Genomic DNA, 27,265 nt, shown 5'->3' with positions numbered 1-27,265 from the left:
GGAAAAAAAGGGTGGACACTGTTGAATTCTATTGAAATGAACTAGTGAATCAAAATGTTGATTCAACATGGTAAAAAACGGTGATTGGTGACCAGTTACAGTACCTAAAACATACACGAACAAAAGTGGGGTGTGTGATCTTTAAAGTGGGTCCGCCTTGTTTTACCATTTGTCAGGTGGTGTTTATCCACTTATGGAACTGTAATATTGAGCAGAGGCCTTTTACTTTCCCGAATGGAGACCACACATTCCCTGATTCATCATGCCAACAGCAAACATATGTCACAGAGTGTGTATGTGTGTGCAATGTTGTTGGAATTTGGCTTGCTTTGTAATGTGGCGTGTGTTAATTCTTGACAAATGGCATTTGATGACAGGGTCATGAGAACACACATATGGCATGTTAATTGCTTTGTGTTCATGTTCACAAACACAAAACATGCGTATATGAGGCTGTGTCCTAGATCGCATACTTCTACTATGCATTACATGTGTGTATTTTGCTGGTGATCGAGAAGTAAGATGCTTTGAGTATGTTCTAAGACAGTACAGTAAACTAAGTAAAAGTCATATAGCTTAATATTAGCCAAACTATTCTGGCACCTTTGGCATACTATTTTCAATGTACTATGATTTGTAGGGCTGGGAAAAAAATTGATTCTGTTACAAATCGCGATTCTTGAGCCAAACGATTTTAAAATCGTCTCCCTGAAGTAAAATTGATTTTTTTTATTTAATACAAAAAATACATGTTTATTAATAGATAAATATAGGAAGCTGTATTTGTGCATAGTTCCATAGTAACAGGTTTGCTCTCTGAGAAGTTTTGTCTCTAATTCTTTACGTTTAGTCCTTTAATGCACGCTGTTACAGCCATCAAGCGCCTCTTGTTCGCTGTCGGACCTCAAAATCATCTGTTGTGATTAATGTTCCTGTTCTAATGCATAATCCAAAAGTTTATTTAAGAGGTGTTGTGAAGAGTATTTTTCAGGAGTCATTCTGCAGATTCTGTCTGACACTTTTCTCCCCAATTTGGCATGCCCAATTCCCAATGCGCTCTTAAGTCCTCATGGTGGCGTAGTGACAATCCGGGTGGTGGAGGATGAATCTCAGTTGCCTCCGCATCTGAGACCGTCAATCTGCGCTTGTTGAGCGCGTTACCGCAGAGACGTAGTGCGTGTGGAAGCTCACGCTATTCTCTGCGGCATCCACACACAATTCACCACGCACCCCACCGAGAGTGAGAACCACATTATAGCGACCACGAGGTGGTTAACCCAACGTGACTCTACCCACCCTAGCAACCGGGCCAATTGGTTGCTTAGGAAGCCTGACTGGAGTCACTCAGCCCGCCCTAGATTCGAACTTGCGAGTCCAGGTGTTGTAGTCAGCATCTTTACTTGCTGAGCTACCCATGCCCCCATCTGACACTGCTTTAATAAAAAGTTTACTTGTAAAAAGGCTTACCAAATTGTTGGATGGCGTAAACTACATGTTGCGCCCCCACAATATTTATAGTCTGACATCCAATGTATGCATGCGCAGTGGAGGGTTGTTGACAAGAAATGCCACTAGATACAAAGGCGTGTGCTTGAGGAAACACATCTGATTATATTTTGAAGAACAGACGAAAGAAATGCCGGCGATGCAGGTGTCTTATTTGCCTTTTTGTTCAGAAGTTCATTTGCGCTTTGGCACCAACGCGCACAGCGCCATCATGTCTCACGGAACACGCACAAATGGTGAGTTCTCACCTTTTTTCCCCTCTGTCAGTCATCTGGGAGCAGTTTGTAAGAATAGTATTGTCTATGAGAACGCTGCATAGGATCTCAGACCATCTCATGAGGCATATGCAAATAACATGAAATGACATTGGGACTACAGGTGAATTGTCATGTGTGTCATAATTTAGTACAGCCCCAGAAATGGTTCTTGAACAAGTTTACGCTTCAGCCTCCATTTGTATGTTGTAAAATTATCATTATGATAATAGTAATAGCCTATGTTAGCCTAATACAGTTGAAGTCAGAAGTTTACATACACCTTAGCCAAATACATTTAAACTCAGTTTTTTAAAGCCATTTTGCCTCAACTTTGGAGGTATGCTTGGGGTCATTGTCCATTTGGAAGACCCATTTGCGACCGAGCTTTAACTTCCTGGCTGATGTCTTGAGATGTTGCTTCAGTATATCCACATAATTTTCCTTCCTCATGATGCCATCTATTTTGTGAAGTGCACCCCCACAACATGATGCAACAAAGCACCCCCACAACATGATGCTGACACCCCAATGCTTTATGGTAGGAATGGTGTTCTTTGGCTTGCAAGCCTCACCCTTTTTCCTCCAAACATAACAATGGTCATTATGGCCAAACAGTTAAATATTTGTTTCATTAGACCAGAGGACATTTCTCCAAAAAGTAAGCTCTTTGTCCCCATGTGCACTTGCAAACTGTAGTCTGGCTTTTTTATGGTGGTTTTGGAGCAGTGGCTTCTTCCTTGCTGAGCAGCCTTTCAGGTTATAGTCGATATAGGACTCGTTTCACTGTGGATATAGATACTTGTCTACCTGTTTCCTCCAGCATCTTCACAAGGTCCTTTGCTGTTGTTCTGGGATTGATTTGCACTTTTCACACCAAACTACGTTCATCTCTAGGAGACTGAATGTGTCACTCTCCTGAGCAGTATGATGGCTGCATGGTCCCATGGTGTTTATACTTATCTCAGAGGCTAATTGTCTAAAGCCTTGACATAATTTTCTGGAATTTTCCAAGCTGCTTAAAGGCACAGTTAACTTAGTGTATGTAAACTTATGACCCACTGGAACTAGTGATATAGTCAATTAAAAGTGAAACAATCTGTCTGTAAACAATTGTTGGAAAAATTACTTGTGTCATGCACAAAGTAGATGTCCTAAACGACTTGCCAAAACTATAGTTTGCTAATATTAAATCTGTGGAGTGGTTAAAAATGTTTTTTAATGACTTCAAATTAAGTGTATGTAAACTTCTGACTTAAACTGTAAATGTTTTATATTCTAAAATAACTACTAAGTAATCAAAGTTACTTTAAGTTAAAATGATACGTTGTAGATATTTATTTGCTGAATACAAATGGACATAATGCAGCCTTATACATGGGTTCCTTTGCACTAACTTGTCGCCTAGCTTAGACAACACACTGACTGGTTGATTGGTAGTTTTGCACATCCCTACCTTTTACCTGCAACTTATTTATTACAGAGTGAAAACAGCTGTCATTTCAGACACAACTGTTCTTCAATAGACATTTCTTTCTAAGAAAAAGGAATTAACAAAGTTATTATCTTTTTATGAAGTTTTTAAATCAAAACATCAAATCGTAATACTTACAGAATCACAGTATCGCAATACATATCGAATCAGTTAGGAAATATTATTGTTATATTGAATCGGGAGGTCTGTGGCAATTCCCAGCCCTCATGATTTTTAGAAAGGATGGTATGAAAGATGGGATGTTGTATGAGAACATGAATGCACTCAGGCATCTAACATTGTTTTCTGTTGTTTGTTTATATTTTTCAGGCCCTCCAGAAGTTGGCGAGTCAGTATTTAAAGAGGGACTGGCCAGGTATCAAACCAGACGATCAGAGAACAGACTACAGGTGATTTCATTACAAAGATTCTTTTACAAGCCCGAGGTGGAATCAGGAGGAATCTTTTGAAGTTTTTTGACGTTTTTTTTTTTTTCTTTCTTTACTCCAGGCACTTTACAGTGGTGGTGTATTTTTCTTGGTTCTTGCAACACTTAAAGACGCCCATTAAAATGCCCTTCGCAAAGCTGTTAACTTAAGTAATGTGATGTATTTCAGAGTTTATTGAATATTCAGTGGGGAATAATGTAGGGCAGGACTTGATTTTACCATCAGGAGTTTATTGGATAGGTTGGGAGGGTTAAAACGTCATATTTGAAATCTAGTTTAAACGCATGTATCAAGTTCGTAGAACTTTAATCTTTGTGTCCATGTTGGTTTCATACATGTAAACATATACAGCATTTTCTACAAAATAAATACATATATTTAATGACTTTAAAAAAAATAAAGTTGTGTAACCATCAAGAAAAAGGTATTAAATTATTTCCTTGCTTTATTGCCAAGTATGCTTACACATACAAGGAATTTGTTTGGTAACAGGAGCTTCCAGTTTACAACAATACAAAAACAGCAGCAAGACATAGATAATAATAAAAAAAATAAAAATAAATAAAAACTAATTATACACATACGTACACACATACACATGGGTAGTGCAAATCTAATACCATCTGTTATGTACAGTGCAAATACAAATCTGTTATATACAGTGCAAATGTTGTTGGTTTTTGTTTTTTTTTGTTTGTTTTTTTTTTCAGAGGAATGAAATGGCAGAAGAGGTTGGATGTGTTGGATAAATATAAGAAAGAATGAACTGTGTATTGCACATAGTTATTGCTCAATGGGGCAATTTAACTGTTCATGAGATGGATAGCCTGAGGGAAAATAGTGTTCCTGTGCCTGACTGTTCTGGTGCTCAGAGCTCTGAAGCGTCGGCCAGAAGGCAACAGTTCAAAAAGGTAGTGGGCAGGGTGAGTGTTGTCCAGAGTGATTTTTCCAGCCTTTTTCCTCACTCTGGAAGTGTATAGTTCTTGAAGGGGGGGCAGTAATCCTCTCAGCAGTCCAGACTGTCCTTTGTAGTCTTCTGATGTCTGATTTCATAGCTGAACCAAACCAGACAGTTATTGAAGTGCAGAGGACAGACTCGATGACTGCTGAGTAAAACTGTATCAGCAGCGCCTGTGGCAGGTTGAATTTCCTCAGCTGGTGAAGGAAGTACAACCTCTGCTGGGCCTTTTTCACAATGGAATCAATGTGTGTCTCCCACTTCAGGTCCTGTGAGATGGTAGTGCCCAGGAACCTGAATGACTCCACTGCTGCCACAGTGCTGTTTAGAATGGTGAGGGGGGTCAGTGTTGGGGTGTTCCTCCTAAAGTCCACAATGATCTCCACCGTTTTGAGCGTGTTTATCTCAAGGATGTTTTGACTGCACCAGACAGCCAGCTGTTCAACCTCCCTTCTGTATGCAGACTCATCGTCATCTCGGATGAGGCCGATGACAGTGGTGTCATCTGCAAACTTCAGGAGCTTGACAGAGGGGTCCTTGGTGATGCAGTCATTGGTGTAGAGGGAGAAGAGTAGTGGGGAGAGCACACATCCCTGGGGGGCACCAGTGCTGATTGTACAGGTGCTAGAAGTGAGTTTCCCCTGTCTCACAAGCTGCTGCCTGTCCGTCAGAAAGCTGGTAATCCACTGACAGATAGACATGGGAACAGAGAGTTGGTGTAATTTATTCTGGAGTATAGCTGGGATGATGCTGTTGAAAGCCGAACTGAAGTCCACAAAAAGGATCCTTGCATATGTCCTTGATCTGTCCAGATGTTGCAGGATATGATGCAATCCTATGTTGACTGCATCATCCACAGATAAGCAAATTTAAGGGGATCTAGAAAGGGTCCAGTGATGTTCTTCAGGTGAGCCAACACCAGTCTCTAAAATGACTTCATGACCACAGATGTCAGGGCGACAGGTCTGTAGTCATTAAGTCCTGTGATTTTTGGTTTCTTTGGGACAGGAATAATGATTGAGTGTTTGAAGCAGCATGGGACTTCACACTGCTCCAGTGATCTATTGAAGATCTGTGTGAAGATGGGGGCCAGCTGGTTAGCACAGGATCGAAGACACGCTGGTGAGACGCCATCTGGGCCTGAAGCCTTCCTTGTCTTTTGTTTCCGAAAGACGCGGCTCACATCATCTTCACAGATCTTAAGTGCAGGTTGAGTAGCAGGAGGGGGGGGGGGTTGCAGGAGGTGTCGGTGTTTGTGTGAAGTGAAGGTCAGAGTGGGTGTGGGGTGTGAGATTGGGCCTTTCAAATCTACATTAGAACACATTCAGGTCATCAGCCAGTTGTTGGTCCACCACAGGGTTGGGGGTAGGAGTCCTGTAATTTGTGATTTGTTTCATGCCACTCCACACTGATGCAGGGTCGTTAGCTGAAAACTTGTTTTTCAGCTTCTCAGAGTATCTTCTTTAAGCCACTCTGATTTCCCTGTTCAGTGTGTTCCTGGCCTGATTGTACAAGACTTTATCCCCAACTCTGTAAGCATCCTCTTTGGCTTGACGAAGCTGCCTGAGCTCTGCTGTAAACCATGGTTTGTCATTGTTGAACTTTAAATAAGTCCTAGTAGGAATGCACATATCCTCACAGAAACTGATATATGATGTAACAGTATATGTGAGCTCGTCCAGGTCTGTGGCTGCGGCCTAAGAAACACTCCAATCCGTACAATCGAAGCAGGCTTGTAGTTCCCGCTCTGTTTCATTGGTCCATCCCTTCTACTGGCTTGGTTGATTTTAGTTTCTGCCTGTAGGTTGGAAGAAGATGAACCAGACAGGAACATAGCGATATGCATCCTTTATTGTTGTGTAGCAATGATCCAGTATATTTCTGTCTCTGGTTGGGCATGTAATGTGCTGTTTGTATTTGGGCAGTTCATGTGTGAGGTTTGCTTTGTTAAAATCCCAAAGAATAATAATAACTGAATCCGGGTATTGTTGTTCCATGTCTGTGATTTGATTAGCCAGCTGTTGCAGCGCTGTGTTCAAACACACATTTGGTGCGATATTCACATTCACCAGAATAAACTAGGAAAACTCCCGTGGCAAGTAGAAAGGCTTACAGTTAAAAAAAAGCACTTCCAAATTAGGACAGCACATCCTCTTTAATGTTGTTACATCTGTACACCAACTTTCATTGATGTAAAAGCATGTTCCACTACCTCTCGTTTTCCCCGTTAACTCTGCGATGCGATCCGCTCTGAAAAGCTGGAAGCCCGGCAGATGTAACACGCTGTCCGGAATGGCTTCACTCAGCCAGGTTTCTGTGCAGCACAAGGCAGCAGAGGTTGAAAAGTCCTTGTTTGTGCAGGTGAGGAGATGTAGTTCGTCCGTTTTGTTAGGAAGAGAGCGGAGATTCGCTAAGTGAATACTCGGCAGTGCTGTTCGAAATCCGTGCCGATGGAGTTTGACCAGCACACCGGGTCGTCTCCCTCGCCTGCGTCTCTTGAACAGCAGAGCTGCGCCTCCAACTAAAATGTCTAGCAAAACGTCTGAATATTCGAAAACTGGGAAAAGATTGTCTGGTATATGCTGTCAAATGTTCAGCAGTTCATCTCTGTTAAAACTGACTGGAAAAAGATTACTAAACACAGGACAAACAAACAAAAACAACGAAAGAACTGAGGAGCTCCACACCAAGGCAGCCATCCGCGGCACCATCATGATGATAGTCATGATATACACGAGTGTACACAACTTAATAATTATAATAATAATTATTGGCCTTGTGCAATTCAAGATTTTACTTAGATTCTATAGGACCCCTTCTAGATTGTATAGGCTTGGTCTTAAAGACACACCCACCTGCTGGCGATGCCAATCAGAAGATGGAGACACAACCCATGTCTTTTGGTGGTGTGTTAAGATCCAAGAATTTTAGTTGAAGGTTCAGAGTTGTTTTTGTGATGTTTTGAGCACTCAAATTTTACTTTGCCCCAGACTCTGTATTTTGGTTGATGTACTTAAATCTAAGTGAAGTTATTATTATTCATTTTGTTTTTATAGTTATCAAGAATTTTTGTGTCACTAATATCAAGAAGTTTTATTATAGGTACTCCATTTGACCTTAACAAAATGTATCTTTTCATAAAAATTTTAAAATATCTGTTAATTTTTAAAAACTTTTCACACAGTCATGTGGATCTAAAGGGGATTTCCTCTTTTTTTTTTATTTTTTTTATTTTTTTATTTTTTTTTTTTATGGTCAACTTGTCACATAACAGCAAAATGTATATGTACAGCTGGGCGATATGCAAGAAATATGTTCACGATATTTTTAGACAAATATTTTGTGATATCCGATTACATTGTCAACCCTGGGACGAGAGTTCGGGGTAATATCCTTGCTTTATTGATTTTGCTTTAAAAATAAAATATATTTATTGAAACACGAAAAACTGAATTATAATAATGATTAAAATATAAATACATTTTAGGTTCATGGTGAACTTGTTTGTGTTGTATACACATGTATAGGCTATAAAGTGAACCTGCAGAGTTAAGCGCGAACTGCTCCGTGGAAATAAAGCTGAATAAACTTTGAGCACCTCCTGAGATGGTCTGATCCTGAGGTCATTTGCAGCATTCTCATAGATGACACTGTTCTTGTAAATGGTTTTCAGACGACTGAAACAGAAAAGAAAGAGTGAGAACTCTTTGCATGTGCGTGTATGAGACTTGCTCGCGCTGCACGTTTCTGAACAAACAGCGCATCAGAGCCACGCATCAACGGCTTTTCTGTCGTCTGTCATCAAAATATAAAAAGTGTGTTTCTTCAAGCACGTGTATTTGTGTCTTACAGCATTTCTTGTCTTGTGTCATTCCAAGGCGTCTTATAGTTAGCCTGCTACAGTGGTGGGTAGTTGAGCAAAATTACCCGTCATGCGCATGATACAGTCTACCGGCATTTCGTGGGTGCTAGTTTCATACCCTGTGCTAGTATTTAATATATTTGCAGACTTTCCAACTCCAGGGTTTTGTAATTTTCCCATATTGTCACTCATTGTCTGTAAATGAGTGTAGCAGTCGACATTGGGATATTTGTCAGATTTCGTTAATATCCAATTACATCGTGCTTTTTTTTTTAAAAGAAAGAATAATAAATGATTATTCCAAACTACTAATGCAAACATTTCTGTTTTCAAGGATTTCAGATTTTAATGACACTTTTTACTGTTTTGGACGGTTACACTACTTAAACATTTGACTTTAAGCCCCAGAGAAAATGTCAAAATGACTTGGAAATCATAAATTGAAAGCATGTTCATCATAGTATATGTGTATTCAAGCAATTGTTTTGCGTGAATTGCATTTTGAATGTATTTTTGAATAACATAAGAGCGTCACATCATTGACCCTATTATCGGTTAATATTGTTATTTCTGGGGGGCCTGGGTCAGCGAGTAATGATGCTGACTACCACCCCTGGAGTTGCGAGTTCGAATCCAGAGTGTGCTGAGTGACTCCAGCCAGGTCTCCTAAGCAACCAAATTGGCCCGGTTGCTAGGGAGGGTAGAGTCACATGGGGTAACCTCCTCGTTGTCGCTATAATGTGGTTCGCTCTCGGCGGGGTGCATGGTGAGTTGTGCGTTGATGCCGCGGAGAATAGCGTGAAGCCTCCACACACGCTATGTCTCCGTGGTAACGTGCTCAACAAGCCACGTAATAAGATGTGTGGATTGACAGTCTCAGACGCGGAGGCAACTGAGATTCGTCTTCCACCACCTGGATTGAGGCGTGTCATTACGCCACCACAAGGACTTAGAGCGCATTGGGAATTGGGCATTCCAAACTGGGGAGAAAAAGGGAGAAAAAAAATGTTATTTCTGCTTATGCAGCCTTGGTTACATCAGTAGAAAAGAAAAGCTTGCTTCAGCACCAAAGAGAGATGTAACGATTATTAAAACAAATATTTTTTTTTTCCTGTAGAATAGGACTTTAATTTAGAAAACTAGTTCCAAAGCTAGTTCTTTAACTTGTATTATGTCAAGTTTCATAGACTTTCATAATGAGATACCTTCCCAGAAATAGCGTTTTGAATCAGAATCAAAATGTTTTTCCTCCTGTAGGAACGTGTATGGAGTTTGGAGGGCTTATCTCGAAGGCACCATGCAAGTTACGCAGTCTCGTCTCAACGTCTGCGACAACTACAAGAACGAGATTTCAGACCCTGCCAAAACTGTACGACTCTACAAAGAACAGCAGCTGAAAAAGGTACGGAGCTCTCCGTATGGACACATGCCCTAATTTTTCATATAATTCTCTAACCGCCCCTCTCTCTCTGCTGTCCTGTGGTGGCCGCCCACAGTGCATTGAGCAGCTGGGTCGGACCCAGGCCGAGCTCCAGGATTCAGTGAAGGATCTGGCCAAATCCAAAAAGAAATACTTTGAGTTGGAGCAGATGGCCCAGGCAGTCCGGGAAAAGGCTGACATTGAGTCCAAGTAAGTGAGTCTACTATTGCAGGTGCAAAGTTAAGAGTTCCAAAAGTGCCCACATCAGAAACACTCACTTATCATGAACCATTTTAGGGCTGCCCCATTAATCGCGTGTTAAATTAGGTATTAAACAACCACTATCAGTAGGGATGGGTCAGAAAGTTCAACTAGTCATCATAGTTTTTTAATCTTAATATTTGCCTTATTTTACTTAATATTTTTTGTTGCTTTGAATGAAATGAATGTAGAGAGAGAACTTCTTTTTAAAGGGTTTTAGCATGCTGACAGCATGCTGTGCTTTGGCGTGCTAACAGTACTCTTTAGTAAAACTGTCAAGCAAGTTTGTGAGGTAGTTTTGCATCATAAATTTCTTTAGTAGTGATAGACCAATAAATTGGAAAGATAAAATTATCGGCCGATATTTGGTCATTTTGAGATGATCAGCATCACCTGATAACAGTGGGCGCTGAGCTAATTAACAGAAGTGTTGCCTCTCCTTTGTATGAAAATCTACCAACAGACTTGTCAGTGGATTATAAAATAGTAAATTTCTAAATATCTGTATTTCTCAAATGAGTACATCTCATTTGGTGTCATTAAAGGTATTGTTCACCCAAAAAGAAAAATTCTGTCATTATTTACTCTCCCTCATGTTGTTCCAAAACCATGTGACTGTCTTCCATTGAACACCAAAGGGGAAAAAAAATCTTGACAGTGAAGTGAATAGTAGTGCCTGACCGATATATTATCGGCCGATATTAGCCTTTCACCGATATATATCGGTATCGGCGTATATTTTACCGATATGCGCCAATATGAAAACTTTTTTCAGAACATATAATGCAGAAAACAATGCTTTAGAATTGGTGTCATAGCGTAGTTTGTCCAGCAGAGCACACTCCGACTCCGACATTGTTTACAGAGCTGACTCTGAGCTGACGGAGGCTCTGCAGACAGGGCGTTAAACGGTGCGGATTTGAGCGATCTCTTCTCCTTAAATTGCTAACTAGTTTGTGAAACACATACTGGAAAGTTAATAAAAAGTTACGCCATCATTTTATATAACTAATATAATGTTAAACCTGTCCCTGACAACCATGTCACTCATGTTTATCACATCTGTTTGCTGTGTTAGCCAGCTATAGTTTGTCAGTGCAGTCAGTAATGTAGCAGATTGAAAGGTAAACATCAGAGCATCTTTTTGCAGCTCAGCAGACAACGGTGCAGTGGTGGGTTGTGTGTGGTGAGTGTTGATTTCACGCTTCGCTGTTGGCTAGTTGGTGAGACACAATGCTGGAAAGTAAATAAAGTCCATCTTTTACTCTCCGTGACAACGAGCTTATAGCTAACTAGCTAACCATGTAGCTACTTTCATTGCTTGTCAGCTGAGTGGAAGCTAATGTGTAAACATGTATTCGCCTAACTGTTTTGTTTAGGATTCACAGTTTGGTACCCCCTACAACCGAACAATTCCATTCATTGCATTTACAAAATGTAATATTTAAAAGTCTGGTTTTCCAGACATTAAAATAGGATACGTAATAAAAGTAGATTTGATAAATAGTATATTTGCCCTGTGTAAATAACAATATATTGGAACTGTATCTAAAATAAATGAGGGGTGATAAATACTAATACAACAGGCTGGAAAAATAGACTTTTATTAATTTTAATATCCTTTATATATTTTGATTGTGTTGAACTTGACACCGGGTGACGCACCCTAAAAATGGCATCGTTAGAATGGTTTCATGCTGAAGAGCCGCTTAAAAGTATGTTTGTTTTTTTTTTCTCTCTCGTAAATGTAAATGAGTGTAAATGCCAACATCATCATATATGTCGAAAGGACTGATGCCTGTCAACCAAACATGAGCTCAGTGATGTCATTAAATAAGTCTGCTTTTTTATTCCATCCGTTACTCCTGGTCGGAGGCTTCCGTATATATTTAGTTTATACGTAAGGTTACGTCCTACATAAATTTAATGGTGCAATGCTCAAATATTTAGTAGAGTGTAAATTGTGACTTAGTGCCCATTTATGCCACAACTAGGCTAGGTTGTAACATACGTATAGCTGGTGCAACCTGCCCCTGATGTTTATTTAGCTATTTATTGTATTTGAATTTATTCTTTATTTAATGGTCAGCATTTGACTGATACTAAACAGTAATACTGATGTTTATTTTGCTATTTATTTTATTTTTATTTATTCTTTATTTAATGGTCAGCATTTGACTGATACTAAACAGTAATACTGATGTTTATTTTGCTATTTATTTTATTTTTATTTATTCTTTATTTAATGGTCAGCATTTGACTGATACTAAACAGTAATACTGATGTTTATTTTGCTATTTATTTTATTTTTATTTATTCTTTATTTAAATGGTCAGCAACTGACTGATACTAAACAGTAATACTGATGTTTATTTAGCTATTTATTTTATTTTAATTTATTCTTTATTTAATGGTCAGCATTTGACTGATACTAAACAGTAATACTGATGTTTATTTTGCTATTTATTTTATTTTTATTTATTCTTTATTTTAATGGTCAGCATTTGACTGATACTAAACGGTACTGATGTTTATTTAGCTATTTATTTTATTTTAATTTATACTTTATTTAAATTGTCAGCATTTGACTGATACTAAACAGTAATACTGATGTTTATTTAGCTATTTATTGTATTTTTATTCTTTATTTAAATGGTCAGCAACTGACTTATATTAAACATACAGTACTGATTTTTATTTTATTTTATTTATTTTATTTATTCTTTATTTAAATGGTCAGAAAATGACTTATACTAACAGTACTGATGTTTATTAAGCTATTTATTGTATTTTTATTTATTCTTTATTTTCTCAGTGTTCATTTCTAGAATTTGTTGACAATGTATAATAATAATGTCAAATCTTCTTTAATGAAAATATTTGTTTAAGAAAGCAGACTTCTGAGTACCTTTGCATAGTCATATCGGTGCAAAATCGGTGCACAATCCACATAGAAAAGGTCTGTTTTCATTCAAGCTCAAAAATTAGCTATATCGGTCATCATATCGGTAATCAGTGAATTTTCCCTCTCTAAATTTGGAAACGGTGTCAAAAAAGCCATATCGGTCGGGCTCTAGTGAATAGTGACTCTGGTCTGTCAAGCTCCATGAAGGACAAAACCACACATTTGAAAGTGGTCTATAAGACCTGTGCACTATTTTCCAAGTCTTCTGAAACCATACGATCACTTTGTTTATGAACAGACCAAAATTTAAGTCTTTATTCACTCTTAAATCAAATCATTGATCAACTCATGTATAAAGAGCCCAAATCATATGTAGCGACACGTCAGTAACATCAAACATCATTGGTTCTGGTGTCATGATGTCATGAGATTTTTGGTCACAGGGTGCGCAAGAACCAATGAGGTTTAATGTTACTGATGTACTCTCCATTTTTGAGTTGGGCTCTATATACATCAATGTATTGACTTAAATCAATTAATTGATTTAAGAGTGAATATCGATAAAGTGATCATACGGCTTCAAAAACGGTGCAGGTGTTGCATCTACTACTTTTACTATGTTTTATTGTGTTTTTTGTCCTTCATGGAGCTTGACTGTTCAAATTCACTATTCACTTTCATTCAGAGGTTAACGGGTAGTAGATTTTGCCGATATCGATAATTAAGGTGCTGTAAAAGGCAGATAACTGATTAATCGACCGATAGTTTTTAAAATCAATGTGTAGAAAGTTAAAAAAAAACTGTTTTTAGTCTATGAACAAGCCCAAAATACACAAGGGACACTTATTTTAAAATGACAGAGACTTGAGCTATATTTTAAGTATTTACCAATTTTTTTTTGAAAATGCTATTATGCACATCCCTAACTATTTTGCTGAAATAGTTTTCCACTTGGTCGTAGATATTAAAGGCAAAGTCATGGATTCAAAGTGTCCGCAGCCTTCAAAGTGTCGAAGATATAAAAGATGTGTCGTTTTGCGTTCATGAAATATGCAGCTCTTCGTCTGATATTTAAACCCCCTGTAGGAATACTCGTCTCTCTTCAAAGCAATTTATGAGCCCACTGCAGAATTGTTAAACACACTCAAGCATCTCTCTCCATCTTCAAGGGTCATTTGTACCCACACTACAATTGCCATTTCAAAGCGTATGCCAAGACCGGATTAGACAGAGAGAGGCTAGTCCAGTGTTGTCGCGTTGAACTCGCTCAGAGTCGCTTCAATTGATTTGGTGAACGGCATTGCCCTGTTTAGCATGACTGGCAGTAAAATGGAATTAGAATTAGGCTGCTGTCAAACTAGAGCTTTTAAATCAGTTTTGACATTTGATACCATATTTCGTACACCCAGAAACCACACCTGAGTTGGTTTGAAAAGGTGTTCTGGGTTACGGGTCATATGAACTTCCATAGCGTTCGCTGCTGATTTGAATGCAGTTTGTTCTAAATTGCCGAAGTGTGTAATCGAATTAATGGACTACATGTAACCTGGAAATACATTATTAGATTGCAAAAGTCAGGTACTTGTAATTAGCTTATGTGAGTCATATTATTTACTTTTTTGTGGATAACATGATTACATATCGATTACTTTACCTATTGGTTTTTCAAAGAACTGCCGAAGGGTGCAGTTAAAATTAGATTTTCTTTAAAAATACTTTAAGAAATCCAATAGTAATTACATTAGGTTACTTAGTTTAGATAACACTTTTTATCACTTTACTGATTACAATTTTAGTTGTATAATATCAGATTGCATTTATAATTGATGACTGTGAGAGCTTTTGGTTTGGGTGTAAGGAGGAAGCAGGAGGCGGTGAGTCCAGGAGCACAGGTATCATTTATTTCACTCAAACAGAAAATAAACAACTCGTTCTTGGTGTCGTTCCGACAAATACCATGTCTGTGCATGTGTGAAGCTCTCTCTCCCTTCTTGTCCTCTGGGACGCTCTTAAAACCCCTCTCGAGCTCTCACTGCAACGAGAAACAGGTGTTACAAATAAACACTGCCAGGTGATGATCCTTACCCGACCTCACTCTCCGCAGAGCGTCACTCAACCACGCCCCGCCTCCACAATAACATATTATTTGTACTCTCAAATTGCCTTCAGAGAGCAGCAATGCAAGTTTTACGCAACCTTGTGATGAATTAAACTTTACTTGGAATCAACCCCAGTGGAACTCTTAACCTCAGTTATATACTGCGCTCTGTGTTCGGCATGAAATAGAAGACATGAACACAATCACTAAATCCAGATGGAATTTTAACAAACACAAACTGTCATAAGATAGTTTGATTCCAATTCGGACTTTTGATTTTCATATTAAAGGAATAATCTGGGTTCAATATAAATTAAGCTTAATCAGCAGCATTTTTGGCATAATGTTCATTACCACAAAAAATTATTTTGACTCGTCCCTCCTTTTCTTTAAAAAAAAAACAAAACAAAAAAAAAGCAAAAATCGAGGTTACACTGAGGCACTTACAATGGAAGTGAATGGGGGCCAATTTTTGGAGAGTTTAAAGGCAGAAATGTGAAGCTTATAATTTTATAAAAGCACATATTAATTCTTCTGTTAAAACTTGTGTATTATTTAAGTTAACTAGTATAAAGTTGTTTAAATCATCATTTTTGCTGGATCACGAGGTTTACTGTGTTATGTTGTCATGGCAATGAAGTTGTAAAATTGGATATAACTTTATTCTGAGATGGTTTTAGCGATTTTATGACACTGAAATCATGTTCACATGTATATTGTTAAGGTCTTGTGGCTATACTTTTGAAACAGTGTTTATTTTAACACTTACAGACTGGTCCCATTCACTTCCATTGTAAGTGCCTCACTGTAACTGTGATTTATTTATTTATTTATTTTGCTTTTTTTAAAGAAAAGGAGGAACAAGTCAAAATACATTTTTGTAGTAGTCTACATTATGCCACACATACTGTCGATTGAGCGTAACTCGTATTGAACCCGGAATATTCCTTAAATGTCTGTATTATGCAATTTTGTCTGTGTATTTCATGTTTTTGGCATAGCAAAACTCAGTGGGCCTCAGTTAAGCAATTTGTAGTAAATCTAGAAATACTACATAATTGCAATACACACATTTAATGTATTATATAAACCAGCAGTTTTAGAGTTTAAATGAGTACTTCATCAAGATTTTCCTTGAACACAAAAAGTCTTCATCTCCTGGATGGCCAGACCTTTGCCAGCTTCATAAAGCCTCTTCCTTCCTTTCGCAGATTGCCCGAGTGTTCCACTCTAGTTTGATTTATAATGCCTGTTTCCTCCTCACCACAGACCTGGGAAGATTTTTGATCAGGCTTTGATTTATTCTGCCTGTTCCTTCCGCTCTCAGCCTTGAGACAGGTCTGATATGTGTGTGATTTATAATGCCTGCTCTCTGTTTTCTCACAGGTCAAAGCTGGGGCTCTTTCAGTCCAGGATAAGTTTACAGAAGGCCAGTGTGAAGGTAAACTTAACTCTGTCCTTTCAAATTAAATAAAAAAACATTTCTCTTCCACTCTAAATCAAGATCTATTATGTGAAGACCCCATGAAATTGGTTGACGGGCAAAGTTTTCTTTAACTTTTTGTTCACGTATTTCCTTTTGAATTTGTCGTAATAAGTGGTATTTTATTTTAAATGCGTTTATCTGCTAAAAGCATATTTTGCCACCTTTTTAAGAGTTCATTAGCATATAGATGGCCTCAAAGCAATCAGACGTGCTTTAAGCCACAAAATGTTGATGTAATTAATGTTATGGGGATTTTCAGTTTCGATTTCTTTATGCCACAGATTACTTTGCAAATGTATGTGTGTTTGGATGTAATGTGGGCCATATGTTGACTGTAGGTTTAAACAGATGGGATTGCAGTTTACACTGCCTAGAGTCTGAGATGGTTTTGCATGTGTTTCAGTTGAAAGCTAAGAGGAGTGATTGTAACTCCAAAGCAACCCATGCGAGGAATGAGTATCTTCTCACACTGGCGGCAGCCAATGCACACCATGACCGCTACTACCAGACTGACCTGGTCAGCTGCATCAAGGTGGGTACTGTGGTTTCCCAAACAGAGATGACTTCTGAAACTAACAGAATAAATGTGAGGAATAAACATTTTGTTTAAGCACTTGTATGAAAGTTTAAGTTGACCTTTTAACTTAAAGGTGGGAATACTTTTCTCAGTGGAGGTAAATCTGGTTCTGCATGTGGGTATTTTGGTCCTTTCCTGTATTCCTTTTATGGTATTCACCTACAAATATTAAGCAAAAGTAACCTAGTTTGTTACATGAGTCATGACATGATTCTAAAAATGCTAATTTTTATATTGGTAATTTGGTTCGCACTAGTGGCAGTGTTAAAGGACATTTTGGCCTACCTTTGTTTAAAAAAAAAAAAAAAAAAAAAAAGCAAAAATCAGGGTTACAGTGAGGCACTTACAATGGAAGTGAATGGGGCCAAATTTTGGAGGGTTTAAAAGCAGAAATGTGAAGCTAATAATTTTATAAAAGCACTTACATTAATTCTTCTGTTTAAACTTGTGTATTATTTGAGCGGTAAAGTTGTTTAAATTGTCTTTTCCACAGTCGTTTTGGGGTTTGTTGACATTACATCGTCATGGTAACGAAGTTGTAAAATTGGCTATAACTTTACACAGTAAAGGCTAGTAATTGACTTTATCAAACCAAAATAATGTTAACACAGAAATTGTTTACGTCCTGTGGCTATACTTTTGAAACAGCGATTATTTTAACGTTTACGGATTGGCCCCATTTACTTCCATTGTAAGTGCCTCATTGTAACCTAAATTTTTTCTTCTTTTTTTTTTTAAGAAATGAGAGACGAGTTGAAATTAATTTTGTGGTAATTAACATTATGCCACAAATGCTGCCGATTAAGCTTAACTTGTATTGAACCCGGAATATTCCTTTAAATTTAAAATATTCTAGAATATTCTTTAAAGTGTTTGTATGATGGATACACAAACTTATAGTTTGTGAACTTCTAATGGAAAATAGGGAGTTATTGCAATACATGCTTTTTTGTTTGTATTTTTGTTGCTTGTTTCTTTTTAATCTGCTTGATGTCTGTAAAATTGGAATGAGTGATGTTTGTTGGTGATGATGTAATCTGTGGGCAGATCACACTATGTACTTCCTGTGTAGATTACCTCATAGGAAATAGCTCCCTCACATGTAGAGGCATTCTGCTTTTTTTTCTTTTTCTTTTTTTATTGAGACAAAAGTTAAAGATACTTAGATTATTCGATTATTATGCATTATACACACACACACAAATACTTATATGTGTGTGGGTGGGTTTGGGTGGTTTACGAGAAAAAAAATGTAGGTTACAAACTGGTAATTACAAGGGTATTATGCTATAAATGTGGTTTATGAGGATATTTCTAGTGTCCCCTAAATTCAAATCGCTTTACAAACATACTAAACGATGTTTTTTTGAAAATGTAAAAATGCAGAACGTTTTTTGTGAGGGTTAGGTTTAGGGTTAGGGGATAGAATCTATAGTTCTTTCAGTATAAAAATCATTATGTCTATGGAGAGTCCTCATAAGGATAGCCACACCAAGATTTTCACTTTATTCCCTATATTTTACCACAAGTGCACCCTGTCCTGCACCCTAATGTCCTCTCTCTCTCATCCCCTCTTATACCCATGATTAGACCAGATAAGCATTTAACCAGTATTTTCCTGTTCGACCAGGTCTCGTACATCTCAGAACAGTGCTATGTGCTTCATTCTTTCACCATGTCAAAAACTGGAGTTCTCACTGGAGGACATAATCTGTGTTCCTGCTTTCTTGTGTACATTGACCTCTGGCGATATGAATGAAATCTGAATGCTGAGAGCGAGAGAATCTGGTTTGAATTATTGATTGGTGGAGAGTCATCGCTTCAGGCCCACCAACTGCCAAACGCCAGGCCTGCTACAACCCCTCTCCTCATTTCCCATTGGTTGAGCCCGTAACCTTGGTTACGGTCAATATACCATAGCTCTACATCTACATCTTGATTATAATTAATGATAATAGCCCCATCTGTCATATTTTCAGATATATTCAGGGTTATATATTACATCACTGCCAGGGTAGATTTGCAGAAGGCTTGTCTTACGTTTCACTTTTTACCCAAATTAATTTTTTTTCTTCTTAAACAAGTGTCCTGTAATTCCAGGTTCATGTGTTTCTTTGGCTGCTTCTCTATAGCGCCCCCTGCTTTATGAACATGGATCTGCCCTATGTGTGTTTGCATGAAATAGAAACTGTTTTAAGACATTAATCATCCATTAAATACAAATTCAATAATGCTAAATTTAATTCTTTCAAATGATTACATGCAGGAACTTGATTTAAAGGGAAAGTTCACCCAAAAATGAAAATTCTCCCATTATTTACTCACCCTCATGGTATCCCAGGTGTGTATGACTTTCTTTTTCACCAGAACACATTTGAAGAAAAATGGAAAAATATCTCAGCTCAGTAGGTCCTTAAAACGCAAGTGAATGGAGACTCTTAAGCTCCAAAAATCACAGACAGTCAGCATAAACGTCATCAATACAACTGCAGCAGTAAAATTAATGTCTTCTAAAGCGATACGATCACTTTTGGTACTAAAAAAAAAAGATCAATATTTAAGTACTTTTTAACTATAAACCATCGCTTGCTTTAGGTTTCACGAGAGGGTGGAGTCCAAGCGGTCTCTCGTGTGACATATTCACATTGTCATGATACTAACGCAATCTCACTTTTTCTTTCGGTTGAGACATCCAGGATAAGCACACAAATGCACCATTATGATTAAAGAAAAAGATAAATACAGATCTAAACCAAAACCAACCAAGCTACTGGACAGCGTTCCTCCTCACTTGTAAACAGTGCTTGCTCTTCTGGCTAATGTGTTCTGGTGAAGAAAGAAAGTCATGGGAAACACGCCTGGGATATCTTGAGGGTTAGTAAATAATGAGAGAATTTACATTTTGGGTCAACTATCCCTTTAATATTTTGTTGAATTTTTGTTTTGAACCGATTCATTGATTTCCAGACTCAGCATTTTTTTACAGCACTGCTACACTATTGAGCCTAATACACTATTGAAATATTTCTGCCATCATAATCTGAGCCGTGACACATGGAGCGGGTGTGAAACAAGACACTGTCATGATTTTTAGAGAACTTAAGGGCCAAATAAAAAACATACAGTATCACAGTGTGTGTACTTAAAGAGGGCTGTACATGTCGCTCAGAACAAACAAAGGAATTTTTATAGCACCACAGAGACCATGTTTACAGTTTTCGAGAAAATTAACCAACGAATGGCTTGTGTATTGTTGTCTCTGCGTAATAAGCTGGGTTAAGAGAAAGTATTTTCACTGTCTTCAGCTTTAAATGTTTAATGGTTTAAGATCAGAAGTAGAAAAGGGAAATTCTGCTTCCAAGATAAAGTCGGTGGGGTTTCCCCACAGTGTTTCATTGCTGTATTGTTTTTTTGTTAGTGTGAGAAAATGTGAGAAAGTGAGAACATTATTCATTATTTTAGATGTGCGTGTGTGTATGCTTTTCATATGTATTCCTAGGTCTCATTCTTGTGTTTTTGTGTGCAAATGTGTGAAGCAGGCCACAGTTATTTAAAAACACCATCAGGATTGTGTAATTGTTCTGCTTTGGGCATTTATAGAAAGTTGACATTTACTGATTTACTGAAATAATTTGGCTTCCACAGAAACACACACACACACAAATATAACCTTCCTGCCTGCCTGTAGCCTAAAGGAATATCTCACCCAACAATGACAATGCTGTTATCAGTTAGTCACCTACATGTTTTTCTAAACCCATATGACTGTATTCTGTGAAACACAAAAGTAGATGGATGTTTAGGTTATTTTTCAGTGAAAGTCTTGACGGCTGTTGCACGTTCATGAGCTCTCTAACAATATACAGTAGTTATACTGGACAAACTTCTCTCGTAGTGCTTATGAGCACGTAGCGCGCGTGCATCGGATAAGGTCAACATTCAAGATTTTCACTGAAAAATGACTTACATTTTGTGTTGTTTCTCACTAAAACCTATCGTATGTCTTCAAAAGTCTTGGCTCATCATAAATCATAATGGTAACAGAAATCACCCAAATGGCCCTGATCAAAAGTTTACATACCCTTGAATGTTTGGCCTTGTTACAGACACACAAGGTGACACACACAGGTTTAAATGGCAATTAAAGGTTAATTTCCCACACCTGTGGCTTTTTAAATTGCAATTAGTGTCTGTGTATAAATAGTCAATGAGTTTGTTAGGCTCTCACGTGGATGCACTGAGCAGGCTAGATACTGAGCCATGGGGAGCAGAAAAGAACTGTCAAAAGACCTGCGTAACAAAGTAATGGAACTTTATAAAGATGGAAAAGGATATAAAAAGATATCCAAAGCCTTGAAAATGCCAGTCAGTACTGTTCAATCACTTAAGAAGTGGAAAATTTGGGGATCTCTTGATACCAAGCCAAGGTCAGGTAGACCAAGAAAGATTTCAGCCACAACTGTTAGAAGAATTGTTCGGGATACAAAGAAAAACCCACAGGTAACCTCAGGAGAAATACAGGCTGATCTGGAAAAAGACAGTGTGGTTGTTTCAAGGAGCACAATACGACGATACTTGAGCAAAAATGAGCTGCATGGTCGAGTTGCCAGAAAGAAGCCTTTACTGGGCCAATGCCACAAAAAAGCCCGGTTACATTATGCCCGACAACACCTTGACATGCCTCACAGCTTCTGGCACACTTTAATTTGGGGTGATGAGACCAAAATAGAGCTTTATGGTCACAACCATAAGCGCTATGTTTGGAGATGGGTCAACAAGGCCTATAGTGAAAAGAATACCATCCCCACTGTGAAGCATGGTGGTGGCTCACTGATGTTTTGGGGGGGGTGTGAGCTCTAAAGGCACAGGGAATCTTGTGAAAATTGATGGCAAGATGAATGCAGCAAGTTCTCAGAAAATACTGGCAGACAATTTGCATTCTTCTGCACGAAAGCTGCGCATGGGACGCCCTTTGAATTTCCAGCACTACAGTGACCCTAAGCACAAGACCAAGCTGACCCTCCAGCGGTTACAGCAGAAAAAGGTGAAGGTTCTGGAGTGGCAATCACAGTCTCCTGACCTTAATATCATCGAGCCACTCTGGGGAGATCTCAAATGTGCGGTTCATGCAAGACGACCAAAGACTTTGCAAGACCTGGAGGCATTTTGCCAAGACGAATGGGCCTCATAGACAGCTATTACAAAAGACTGCACGCTGTCATTGATGCTAAAGGGAGCAATACACAGTATTAAGAACTAAGGGTATGCAGACTTTTGAACAGGGGTCATTTCATTTTTTTCTTTGTTGCCATGTTTTGTTTTATGATTGTGCCATTCTGTTATAACCTACAGTTGAATATGAATCCCATAAGAAATAAAAGAAATGTGTTTTACCTGCTCACTCATGTTTTCTTTAAAAATGGTACATATATTACCAATTCTCCAAGGGTATGCAAACTTTTGAGCACAACTGTAAAGTCTTTGAGAAACAACATTTCTAAATGTGGAGTGTGTGGCTCATTAATTCGCTGCAGCAGGCGTTGGGTTGTAAAGTATTTATTATGCAGTATTTGTTCAGCTGATGGTGGTGTCTCCTTGTGTTGTGTGTGTGTTTGTGTAGTTTTGTAAGAGTACCGGTCTATGTACAGTATCTCATTCCTTCTATTGTTCTGTCTGTTGTTCTATCATTTGTTTGTTCTTTTAATTTTATGGTTGTTCTCTCTGTCTTTCTTGTTACTTATATCTTTCTGTCTGTCATTCTATCGTTTGTTTGTCTGATTGTATGTTTGTTTGGTCTGTCTGTCTCATTTCTTCTATTGTTCAGTCGGTCGTTCAATCGTTTGTTTGTTTGATTGATTGCATGATTGTTTGATCTATCTGTTTGTCTCGTTCCTTCTACTCTGTATGTCATTTTTTCTATTGTTTGTTTGTTCGTTTGATTGTATGTTTTTTGGGCTGTCTGTCTCGTTCCTTCAGTTATTCTGTCTGTAAGTCTGTCTATTGTTTGTTCATGGGATTGTTTGTTTTTTCAGCCTGTCTGTCTGGTTCCTTACATTTTTCTATCTGTCATTCTATCTTCCGTTTGTTTGTTTGTTCATTTGATTATCTGTTTGTTCATTTGATTTTTCTATCTGTCTCTTTTTTTATGTTGCTCTGTCTGTCATTCTATCTGTTGTTTGTTTGTTCGTTTGATTGTATGTATTTTGGGCTGTCTGGTTCCTTGCATTGTTCTGTCTGTCTTTGCCTATCGTTTGTTCTTTCGTTTGATTGTATGTTTGTTCAATCTGTCTCTGTCTCTCTCATTCCTTATGTTCTGGCTGGCATTCTATTTATCGTTTGTTCATTCTGTCAGTCTGTCTTGTTCATTCTATTCTGTCTGTTATTCTATTGTTTGATTGTTAGTTTCATTTTATGTTTGTTTGTTCTGTCTGTCTGGTTTCTTTCATTGTTCTGTCTGTCGTTCTTTCTATTATTTGTTTTATTGTATGTTTGTTCATTCTGTCTTTCCATTTCGTTCCATCTATTGTTCTGTCTGTCATTTTATCTATTGTTTGTTGTTTGTTTGTTTGTTTGATTTGTTTGTTCGTTTTGTCTGTATGTCTGTCTCTTTCCTTTTATTGTTTTGTCTGTCATTCTACTATTTGTATGATTGCATGTTAGTTCTTCTGTCTATTTTGTTCCTTCTATTTGTTGTTCTAGCTATCATTTGTTTGTTCGTTAATTGTACGTATGTTCATTCTGTCTGTTTTTTTTATCATTCTATCCATTCTTCATTTGTTCTTTCTGCATGTTTGTCTTTTCTCTCTTGTGTCATGTTGTGTGTGCACTTCTGTAGGTTTTTTTGAGAGTATTGTTCTGTTGGCGCTGGTTCTTGTAACTATTGGCCATGTGTAACCACATTTGGAAATGTTTTAAGCATGTGTGAATGCACAGTTATGACAAAGCCAGGAAGCTTGTGATCTCGTGCACCTTTGAAAGCTGGAGAAACAAATCATTCTACAGTGTGCTGGACTCAAATGAACCCCCCACCCCCCTTTCCTTTCCTTTCCATCCAAGGCACTCACATACACTCTCAAACATACACACAGACAGTACAGAGTTTCAGTGTGGTGGGTGGAGGTAGAGGAGACCCTATCAAAAGGAAGCATACATGTAATGAGTCACAGCCTCCCTTTCTCTCTCTCTCTCTCTCTCTCTCTCTCTCTCTCTCTCTCTCTCTCTCTCTCTCTCTCTCTCTCTCTCTCTCTCTCTCTGTGTGACATTCCGTCTCTCACGCATGCAACCCTTGTGTGTTTCCTGAAAGCGCTGGCACCTGCCGTAGCCCAGTGGCAGTGTGTGAGGGCTGATAATCCTGCTGTACCAAGATCATTTCATGGTCTGTCTGTCTGCCTGTGTGTGTACTGTCAGGCCCTCTGATATTTCCAGCTCACCGCAGCAAACAGTCTTACAAATCAAAGCCTTTTTCCAGAACACATTCCTTCCTAGCACTGTAGAACATAGATGGAACAGAGAACGAGGGAGAGGGAGAGGGGGAAAGCAGAGGTTTGGAGTTTTGTTTTTGCACGTTGAGGCCTTGGAATCTAAACTGGTTAACCTTTCCCAGCAGCTGCTGCTGTTTGAACTGCTGTGATCCAGCCATTACGCAGTCCAGAGAAAACAGTTCAGTGCTGGTTTGGCCACAAGAGGGCTTGAGGGTATGAAGATGGGAGAGAGGGGACATTGTCTCGTTCTTTCTCTCTTTCAGACAACCATACACTGTTGATTGTGTTTGGATGCAGACGTTGATTGTGAATCAAAGGGGTCAATAAAGTGTCTGTCTGTCTGTCTGTCTGTCTGTATTAGAGTATATTTATATGTTTATTTGTCTGTTTATCGTTCGTTCTGTCAGTCTGTCTATCTGTGTCTATCTGACTGTCGATCTGTCTGTCTGTCTCTGCCTGCCTGTCTATCTGTCTGTCTATCTGTCTATCTATATGTCTGTCTGTCTCTTTGTCTGTATATTTGTTTTGTCTGCCTGTCTGTCTGTCTATCTATCTGACTGTCGATCTGTCTGTCTGTCTCTACCTGTCTGTCCATCTATCAGTCTGTCTGTATGTCTGTCTGTCTCTTTGTCTGTATATTTGTTTTGCCTGTCTGTCTGTATATTTATCATTCTGTCTGTCTGTCTATCTGACTGTCTCTGCCTGTCTAACTGTCTGTCTGTCTGTCTCTGTCTGTATATTTATTGTTCTGTCTGCCTGTCCGTCTATCTATCTGTCTGTATGTCTGAATCTATCTGTCTATCTATCCATTTATCTGTCTGTCTGTCTATCTATCTATATATATGCATCCATCTGTCTGTCTCTTTGTCTGTATATTTATCGTTCTGTCTGTCTGGCTAAGTGTCTTGTCTGTCCGTCTGTCGGCCTATCTGCCTGTTTATCTGTTTGTCTGTCTGTCTGTCTGCCTCTGTATCATTCTGTTGTTCTGTCTGTCTTTAAAGCATAAATGTGATTGTTTTCTCTCTCTCTCACTCTCAATTTCAGTTTTTCAATTTAAAGTACTTTATTGGCATGATTGTGTTTACATACAATATTGTTAAAGCATTAATACACAAAATGGATAATGACAAGACAAATAATAATAATAAAACAGTAACAAATAACAATAAAAATAGAATTAAAATAAGGTGCCAGGTAATGAATAAAATAAAATAAAAACTATAATAACAATATACACTATAAAAATACATTATGAACATAAAAAATTAAAAATAAAATACTGTGACTGAAGTACATTAAGGCAGTAATTGGTTTCTGAGGGTGTGCATTTCAAAAAATGAATTTTGCTGCAACTGATGCATGATTGTCCTCCCCCAGTAACACCTGCATTTGATCTGTTTCTGCTGAACTGGAAAACTGTGGCATGAGGTTTGAGAGTATTTCTCTTTCACCTCTTTAAATTTCTCACAGTGAAGGAGAAAGTGTGTCTCTGTCTCGACCTCACCAGTGTCACAGTGAGCATAGACTCGTTCTTCCTTTGGAAGCCATGTTTGTCTGTGTCTGCCTTTTTCTATGGCCAGACTGTGATCGCTGAGTCTGTGTTTGGTGAGGATCCGTCTCTATTTTGGATCTCTTACATCTCTCTCTCTCTCTCTCTGTCTCTCTCTCTGCAGGCTCTGGAGGGGAATGTGTATAACCATGTGAAGGACTATCTGATATCCTTTTGTCGGACTGAGCTGGAAGCATTTCAAGCCATCCATAACACCTTCCAGTTCCTGCTGGAGAAGTCCAGTCGAGTGAGTCACGAATACCCCCTCCCTTTCATCACTCTTTCAGTTTCCCTCTTCATTCCTAGAAATAGATTCCCTCTGCCGCCAACTCATTATCAGCTTCCCCATGAAGAATTTCCATTGTACACACACACACACACACACACCATTCCTCTTTTGTGCTGTCAAACACATCTGTCTGTATACTATTTCACTGCCCAAGTGTGCCTAAATTTTGCATATCATTAGTGTGAGCTATGTGCATCTTGTTGTTTTGTGTGAATGCATAATAATGTTACTTCATGTCTGTGAGAGAGAACAGCTCTGTTCCAAAACCTAGAGAGCTGCCTTGCTGTCTACTCCTTATATAGGTAGTTCGCTTTAAATGCAGTATCCTACATAAGCAATGCTGTGTCCTATCCAGGCATGATGCAATAAAGCTACTGGCTGTGACTGCAACGATTGAAAGAACATTTTGTTTCTTAATGTATGCTTTCTATTTCTGCTACATCGTACTGAGTAGCTCCGTCCACCATAACATCTCATTGGTCAAATCACGGCCTCCACAAATTGTACTTCTAACATCAAATATGTTCTGATTTTCTGTTGTGTGTCATATTTTACATTATTCAGTTTAGATTTATTTGGACAAAGACATTAATTAATATTTCTGTAAATGTACTTGTTTAGCTAGTACAGCTAATTTTCAACTAGTCCCTTGGTTGACATTACAAAATTAATTACAGATTAAAGCTGCAAGCAGCA

General features: G+C 38.3%; 1 protein-coding gene across 3 annotated transcripts in view; it reads left to right on the top strand.

The window, feature by feature from the left end:
• LOC127416908 (F-BAR and double SH3 domains protein 2-like) overlaps nt 1–27,265 on the top strand; it is a 125,244-nt gene that overhangs the window by 65,521 nt on the left and 32,458 nt on the right. For all 3 annotated transcript variants that reach the window (XM_051656504.1, XM_051656505.1, XM_051656506.1), the window contains 6 exons: nt 3,565–3,644; nt 9,761–9,905; nt 10,000–10,133; nt 16,574–16,628; nt 17,077–17,205; nt 26,405–26,527. In XM_051656504.1, the coding sequence (XP_051512464.1) occupies nt 3,565–3,644; nt 9,761–9,905; nt 10,000–10,133; nt 16,574–16,628; nt 17,077–17,205; nt 26,405–26,527 (666 nt within the window). The remainder of the gene's footprint in view (nt 1–3,564; nt 3,645–9,760; nt 9,906–9,999; nt 10,134–16,573; nt 16,629–17,076; nt 17,206–26,404; nt 26,528–27,265) is intronic.

This window comes from Myxocyprinus asiaticus, chromosome 26, assembly GCF_019703515.2.
Source record: "Myxocyprinus asiaticus isolate MX2 ecotype Aquarium Trade chromosome 26, UBuf_Myxa_2, whole genome shotgun sequence".
Classification (NCBI taxonomy): Eukaryota; Metazoa; Chordata; class Actinopteri; order Cypriniformes; family Catostomidae; genus Myxocyprinus; species Myxocyprinus asiaticus.
Note: the sequence above shows the minus strand (reverse complement) of the source record. Positions and strands in the feature narration are given on the sequence as shown.